The 8,354-nt window shown below is 46.2% G+C and overlaps 1 protein-coding gene across 1 annotated transcript; it reads right to left on the bottom strand.

Moving 5' to 3' along the window:
- Positions 1-1,643: 1,643 nt before the first annotated feature.
- Positions 1,644-7,466, bottom strand: LOC135903070 (uncharacterized). Its single transcript, XM_065433435.1, has 2 exons — positions 7,461-7,466; positions 1,644-2,237 (listed from the first exon to the last, which is right to left on the bottom strand). Exons 1-2 carry the CDS (start codon positions 7,464-7,466, stop codon positions 1,644-1,646), a joined length of 600 nt encoding a protein of 199 aa, XP_065289507.1.
- Between the last annotated feature and the right edge of the window lie 888 nt (positions 7,467-8,354).

Below are 8,354 nucleotides of genomic sequence, written 5' to 3'. Positions count from 1 at the left end.
GACACTGGAAGTCGTAAGGGAATACATCTACTTAGGGCAGGTAGTGACGGCGGATCCGGATCATGAGACGGAAATAATCAGAAGAATAAGAATGGGCTGGGGTGCATTTGGCAGGCATTCTGAGATAATGAATAGCAAGTTGCCATTATCCCTCAAGAGAAAAGTATATAATAGCTGTGTCTTACCAGTACTCACCTACGGGGCAGAAACCTGGAGGCTTACGAAAGGGTTCTACTCAAATTGAGGACGACGCAACGAGCTATGGAAAGAAGAATGATAGGTGTAACGTTAAGGGATAAGAAAAGAGCAGATTGGGTGAGGGAACAAACGCGAGTTAATGACATCTTAGTTGAAATCAAGAAAAATAAATGGGCATGGGCAGGACATGTAATGAGGAGGGAAGATAACCGATGGTCATTAAGGGTTACGGACTGGATCCCAAGGGAAGGGAAGCGTAGCAGGGGGCGGCAGAAAGTTAGGTGGGTGGATGAGATTCAGAAGTTTGCAGGCACGGCAAGGCCACAATTAGTACATGACCGGGGTTGTTGGCGAAGTATGGGAGAGGCCTTTGCCCTGCAGTGGGCGTAACCAGGCTGATGATGATGACGATGATGACAGCTGCTCCGGCGTGTGATAGGGTACGTTCGATCTCCGCGCCAACTACAATAGACTGTAGGACATTGAATTTTCGCGAATGTAGCGTAACTGCGTCACGCATAGATCGCTTCCACATTAAGCCGGACTATACCGCACATTTAGATTAATTACCTCAATGCGCTCTTTTTCTAGCGGAGGCAGAACGCATCGAGGCCCTGCTGTTGAACATAGACAATCAGATAGAGAAAACAGGTGGGACTCGGAGAATACTTCGAATTCAGAGAAAATCGTTGGCGCGTAACGGCGTCGTCACAGCGCACGAAGCAGCTGACAAAGTACACTAACTCTGTGGCTAGCAGGCGTACGGGACCTGTTCGCTGATGCACCGGAACAGACTACAAGTAAACCCATGGTCTTCTGATGAAGCACACAGCACGGACGCTGGTTCTCCACATTCTTCACTGTACGTCACTTCGGCCTGGGGATAATGGCGGCGTTATTTTTCAGTTTGGGTATGAAAAACACCAATTTTTGTGAGCTCATTGTGCACCATTGACCTGAATTTCAAGCGTAACATTTTGCACAGAGGCTACTGCATGTCCAAAGTAACTGCAACTGGGCTTTTTACACGGTCGAACATTTCCTTGCAGTTGGAGTGAGAGAGAGATATGGCCATGAGAGGAAAGGCAGAGAGGTCAACCAGATGACTGTTGCAGTGGCTTTTAAGCAAGGCAAGCCCCCCCCCCCCCCCTCCCCCTTTCCGAACCGGTAGGTACAATCAAACAGATATTTTCCCATTCTTCACGTGATGAAAACAGCCCTTTGTCTTATTAGTAATATTCTTTCTTTCGAGACAAGCCTGTGTGTGCGTGTTTCTGTTTATATTTCTGTTTGTTCTTTGAAGTCTTGTCCCGCCGTGGCAGTCGAAAACTATTGGGCACCCTTATATGGGTTCCACGTTGTGTAGAGTAGACTTCTCGTGAAACGGCTACGGTTTCGGTGGTTGCGAGCTACTTGAAGAGACGGAGGTAGCTCCTGCTGCACAGTCATATCAGGAGTCGGTCATTAACTGGGTCCCAGGAATCGAGCGCGCCGATGACGATCGCCTCGATGCTCACTCGCTGGTAACGGCATACGAGGTACTCCCGGATGGGTTTGTATTTGTACACATTTGCTTGTCGAGCTGCCTCCAGAGCTTCGAGTCGGTTCTTTAAAGTACAGGTCACCTCGATGATGATCGCCTCTCCTCCCGTGGCAAGGGCCAGAACGGGGTGGGGTGTCGTCTCACCGACGGGCTGCTTCTCGTGAGCCACCATGAATTTCTTCGCAGGGGTAGTCTTCACCTGGTCAACAATTTTGTTGTGGCGGCTAGTGTATGCAGAGCTGCGGCTCATGCAGTGACACAGGGCATGCGGATGGGTTTCCTCCGCGTACCCGCCCACCCTGCAGCGCTGGTCCGAGGCACGTGCCCATGGCCTGGCTACGCTCAGGCGAAGTAGGTTGAGGCGTGCCCTGTACACAAAGCTCCAGTCGCATAACCGGCTGAAGTGGACAGAGTGCACGAAGTGGGAGCTGCTGGGGTCTTCGGCAGCACAGTCCATCACCTTGCCTTGGTTACGCTTCTCCTGGCGCGCGTGATCCTGTGGGGGCGTGAAATTTGCCCGGAGCGTCTTCTCCACTTTGGTGAGGCGCTTTTGGAGTCAGGGCGCTAGTGTCGTAGGTGATGATGGCACCATGATCCTGCACCAAATCGTATACAGGTCAATCGGGACAGTGCTTCAATGAAAGAGCTCGTCAGCACAGCAGTAACCTAAGGAATGGCTGTGGGAGTCATTTAGCTGCACACTGTAACAAGTGTCACTGCACCCCCATATTTGAAAAGACGAAATTCATAGGGAAAGGAAAAGGTAAGAGGGAAAGGGAAATAATAGAGGCTTTTCACATAAGAAAGGAAGGAGATAAATGTGTAAGCCCCCCTCTCTTGCCTTGTCGGGAAAACAAAAAACATTTTTTGGATGAAAGATTATAATGTTGCTGATTTGCAGATGTTTTTGCGACTGGTGTGCGCATGCCTATGCTGAAAAAGGTATAAATGTCCGGCAAATTTTAAATAAAATTCCAGTTGGCAGTCAGCGCTTATCTATGGTATTTGTTTCCTTGTGTCCTCGTCTTTTTCGCGCTGTGTAACCTCAGTTCTAAGTATGAACCAACTATCCCTCATCAACATCTTACTGATTATAGTACTGCGTTTGTCATACCGACAACATCGACAGCAGCAGAGCTCGCAGCGCTCTTTACTGCTCTTCATCACATTGGTGATGAACCGCCACACAAATGGACAATATTCTGTGACTCGAAGGCGGCACTGCAGTCTCTACTGTCACCTTTACGACGCGGACCGCACGAACAACTAATATTCCATATTACAGAGACATTACACCATATAAGTGATGCAGGCCACGACATAACCTTTCAGTGGCTTCCAAGTCACTGCGGGATTGTCGGCAATGAACGGGCGGATCACGCTGCCCGCTCAGCCCATACTGAGGAGCGCCACGTCCCCATTCCTCTTTCTAGAACTGACGCTGCACGGAAGCTCCGCCTACTTGCTCGGCAGTGCACCGTGTCGCAATGGAATGAGCCACATTTAAGAAATCCGCGACTGCACTCACTTGATCCAACATTAAGTCTTCGAGCGCCATCACAGCTTCGCCGTAGAGACGCCACGCTTTTATATCGACTTTGGTTGGGCGTTGCCTTTACTAAAGCCTATGCCTTCCGCATAGGGATGACCGACACCCCAACCTGTGACCACTGCGGCCATGAAGAATCAATTGGTCATATTTTGTGCACCTGCCCGCAGTACAGTCCACAGAGGGCATGCCTCAGCCAGGAACTAGACCAACTGGACGACCAACCGCTATCCGAAAAAAGAATTCTGCAACATCGAAAGGACCTACCGTCACAGAAGAAGGCCGTGCAAGCGCTTTTGCGCTTCTTGCGATCTACCGGCCTGTGTGAACGACTTTAACTGGAACGCCTTTTGTGTGTGTGTCTCCATGTGTGCGCGTTCGTTTTTTTTTTGCGTTTTCCTCTCTGTCATCTTTCTAACCCCTATCCCCCATCCCCCGTGTAGGGTAGCAAACCGGAGACTCATATCTGGTTAACCTCCCTGCCTTTCCTCTTCATTCTCTCTCTCTCTCTCTCTCTCTCTCTCTCTCTCTCTTTGTCATACCGAAACCATAAATTTTCTATCGTTTTTTTGCTGTTTTCGCATTTTACTCAGCTCTTAAGGTGCGACTGAAGAGTGGATGTTTGTTTCTTAAGTACTTGTGCACTATTTAGCGCCGTTGCTTATTCGGGAGCCTAAGAACACTTCGTGCAATACGGCCGTAACAAATGTCCCATATCGTGCACCTAGATGCCACCTTGGTGCTGGGATATTATGTCGATCTATCTAATACGATATCAAATTCGCCGCCCTTGTATTGCATCTGACAGGGTCCGCTGACCAGTTCACTTGAAATATTATAGACCGATCAGCTTACTGTCCGTTGCTTGCAGGGTATTTACTAATCTAATTGCAAATAGACTCAGGACCACCTTAGACTTCTGTCAACCAAAGTACCAGGCAGGATTCCGTAAAGGCTACTCAACACTAGACCATGTCCACACTATCAATCAGGTGGTAGAGAAATGTGCGGAATATAACCAACCCTTATATATAGCTTTCATTGATTACGAGAAAGCGTTTCATTCAGTCGAAACCTCAGCAGTCATAGAGGCATTACGGAATCAGTGTGCAGACGGGCCGTATGTAAAAATACTGAAAGATATCTATAGCGGCTCCACAGCCACCGTAATCCTCCATAAAGAACGCAACAAAATCCCAGTAAAGAAAGGCGTTAGGCAGGGAGATACGATCTCTCCAATGCTATTCACAGCGTGTTTACAGGAGGTATTCGGAGACCTGGATGGGGAATAATTCGGGATAAGAGGTAATGGAGAATACCTTAATAACTTGCTTAGCAACTCAGGGGACCAATTGCAAGGCATGCTCACTGACCTGGAGAGACAAAGCAGAATGGTGGGTCTAAAAATTAATCTGCAGAAAACTACAGTAATGTTTAACAGTCTCGGAAGAGTACAGCAGTTTACGATAGGTAGCGGGGCACTGAAAGTGGTAAGGGAATACATATAATTAGGGCAGGTAGTCACCGCGGATCCTGATCATGAGACTGAAATAATCAGAAGAATAAGAATGGGCTGGGGTGTGTTTGGCAGGCATTCTCAGATCATGAACAGCATGAACAGCAGATAACCGATGGCCATTAAGGGTTACGGACTGGATTCCAACGGAAGGGAAACGTAGCCGGGGGCGGCAAAAAGTTAGGTGGGAAGATGGGATTAAGGAGTTTGGAGGAACAACATGGCCACATTTAGTACACGACCGGGGTAGTTGGAGAAGTATGGGGAAGGCCTTTGTCCTGCAGTGGGCGTAACCAGGTTGATGATGATGATGATGATGGTGAGGATGACAGCGTGGGACTTATCGTCTTTCTTCCTACATCACTTCGTGCTTCGACATGGCGCACCTCGAGAACTCCTCAGCGATCGAGGTCACGCCTTCATCTCCGAAGTCTTTGACAGTTTGCTTTCGGAATGCCATATTATTCATCGAACAAGCACGGCATACCATCCGTAGACTAACGGGCTCACAGAGCGATTTAACCGCACACTTCACGATATGCTCTCAAATGTACGTGGCATCTGATCATGGTAACTGTGACAGCATCCTCCCATTCATCAAGTTCGTGTACAGCACCGCGATCTAGGCCACTGCGGGATTTTCACCTTTCTTCCTCCTGTATGGCTGCGAGCCTATGCATACCATCGACACGTTCCTTCGACACCATCCTGACGCCTCCGAGTGTCTACCTGTGTCCGACGTCACCCGCGAAGCCTAAAAATGCCGCTAGCTAGCGCGCTCCTTTACGGCAGAGCTACAGCAGCGCCAGAAAGACAACCACACCGACACGCTTCCAAGCTCCACCTACGCTCCAGGCTTTCTTATGTGGTTGTCGGGCCCTTTCCAAACACCGGGGCTTTCCTCGGAACTCGTCCCAGAATTCGAAGGGCCTTACCGTGTCTTGGAGTAAACATCGCCGGTAAATTTTGTCATTGAGCCACTGTCTCCACCTGAACACTTGAGCCGGCGTGGACGTGACATTGCCCATGTCTGGCGTCTCAAGCCCTACCACGACTCTCTGACTCCCGATTCTTAAAGCGCCAGGGAGGCTTTTTTGTCCTGGGGGAGATTGTGAAGAAGAAGACGCGTCTCACGGTACAGCCGCATGGCCAACGCGTGGCTCGGCTCGGCTCGCGCTGCTGATTGCTGGAGTTTTTTTTTTTTTTTTGAGAGCGCTTCGGGTTGTCTCGCTGTTCCCGGTCGATGTGCCTTTGCATTAGAAGCCGCCAATAAACCTCTTCTCACATGTAATAAACATTACGCAATAGCATTATAATGTTTGAATCTGATGTGATGAAGCCTAGGTACTCATAAAACATTTAATATCTTAAAACTTGTTTGAAGTTGTTTTCTGTAGTTTTTGGAATTGACTTGCATTAGGGATAAACTGCTTGCGATAGCAGGTAGACATCCCTCAAATTGAGACAGCGCGCAAGCTCTCATATGGACCTCATATTTGAAGTAAATGTTACAAAATCACAAAATGCTATGTGCACTCGTATTTAGAATGTTTTTTTTTATTTGATGCGTTAAATGAGCCACCCTCATACTAGCTCTCCAAGTTATTGCACGGAATAGTGAAATCAGTGTTCTTTTTTTGCATATGTCAATTATTTTTGAATAAGGACTTTGATCTATTACAGTAGGAACAGTAAAAATACACATTATTTCTATTATCTCTGGGTGGTAATTTTTCGATAAATTTACTCCATCGCAACGGCACAAGGCGAAAATTACTTTGAATGTGCTTGCTAAAATATAATGCGATGATTATTCGAGGAAAACAAGCAAAACACAAAATACTTCTCTAACCACAGGCATTTGCTTGGCTGTCGCAAAGTACACTATTTCGCCACTATCGAGCGTCCTTTACAATGAACAAAAAAAGCTGTCTTTCGTAGAGCTTTTCCTGTAGAGCAAAGAGAAAAAAAGAAGATGCTAACATACGTTTTGGTTGTGAGACAGATACAATAAAAGCGATAATATTTTGATTCAGGCACACGATCTGTTACGTTCTGCCGTGTAAACTTTCAACTAACATACACAAATAAGGTAGAAGCTTTCTTTAGTAAATCTACCAAAGCAAGAAAATGTCTGTGGTTTGTTGAAATATTAACAAACTAGTACTCTTTCTCAAAAACTTTTTTTTATTTTAAAATAAACGCGAGCATAACCTTATTTGCTCTGGCAGCACAATACGGCAATTGGGACTCGAGAGAGAAACTGTCGTAAAGTGGGCTTTTCAATCACTTCTTTTACCCAATGTTCATGACTTGACAATGTGTTTCATTTTGACTAAATTAGAGTTTATAGCGTTTGAATACTCACAATAGCAGAAAATTCAAGAAGTACTACAAGGGTGACTCTTCATTACAATCAATCATGAGGTGGCTGCCTGCTCCATTACAAAGTAGCGAACGATACAGTGAAAGGGTCCACCGAGGCAACATTAATAAACTTGATAGTACTTCTCGTAAATAAAACTATATCACTTGCTGTGAAAATTGTGCCATCTGCTTTTGAAAAGCATGCTGGAGCTTCTGTGATGACTCGTTTTGCCAAAATGGTTGATTTTCTTTTCGTATTCTTTTTTGTCGATTCCTTTACAACTTACCTCCATGGCACTGACACCTTTTAGAATAATTAAAGGACCGTAGGTAGACACATTGACTAGACACGCAATTACACAACGTGGATATTATACTGGCACTGATTCTGTTGCGCTGTGGAACTTGTCCGCTTGATCTTTCGGTCTCACAGTTGCCTCCGTAAATCGATTGGACCGGTTTCCCAAACCTGGCCCAACGGTGGTAGTGGTGCCCAGCCGCGTCAATTCTCGAACCCGGAAGTGATGCCTTCACGAGACCTTAAGTTATCGTAATTATTTTGTACTTTCGCGGTATTTGAATTGAGGTTAAAAATAATGGCCACCTTCCTGAGTCAGGGCAAGGTAATATCACAAGGTATGACACACGGCGTGATGCTACATAATGTAGTTTGTCGTAAAATTGTGATGAACTTATGATGGTGTTTTCTCGGTGTGTGTCACACTTGCGATACCACTGTTCCAGAGCACTCGGCAGGACAATTCAGTGTCCTAGTCGTTCATTTTTTAATATCGAAAAGGACTTAAAATTTTACTCTGAGTTTCGGAAATATTGATTCTATGGGTGAAATGAAATCAATCGCAGCTTTTACTGAAGAATCATGAGTAAGCAACACGGTCATGCAGCCGAAAACTTGGCTGGAAATTCTTTTTTCACCATGCCGAAATTCGTTTTCAAACAATTTTGTCTTGGTGGCACAAAAAAGCACGCATTCAATTGCACTGTTTTCCCCTTTGTGGTTCTACACTGGAAGTTTTCTGTTTTGTTTTTAATACCGACCCGGTGCAGTCCTATATCTAGGACATTTTTATTTCTGATTGTTCTATTAGTGTTAGGTGTTGATTTGTATTTATAATACGTTGCTTACCTTTCTGCATGCCGGAGCACCTTGGAGCGTTGCG

This window comes from Dermacentor albipictus, chromosome 1 (genome assembly GCF_038994185.2).
Source record: "Dermacentor albipictus isolate Rhodes 1998 colony chromosome 1, USDA_Dalb.pri_finalv2, whole genome shotgun sequence".
Taxonomy (NCBI): Eukaryota; Metazoa; Arthropoda; class Arachnida; order Ixodida; family Ixodidae; genus Dermacentor; species Dermacentor albipictus.
This window is presented reverse-complemented; position numbering and strand designations above follow the sequence as displayed.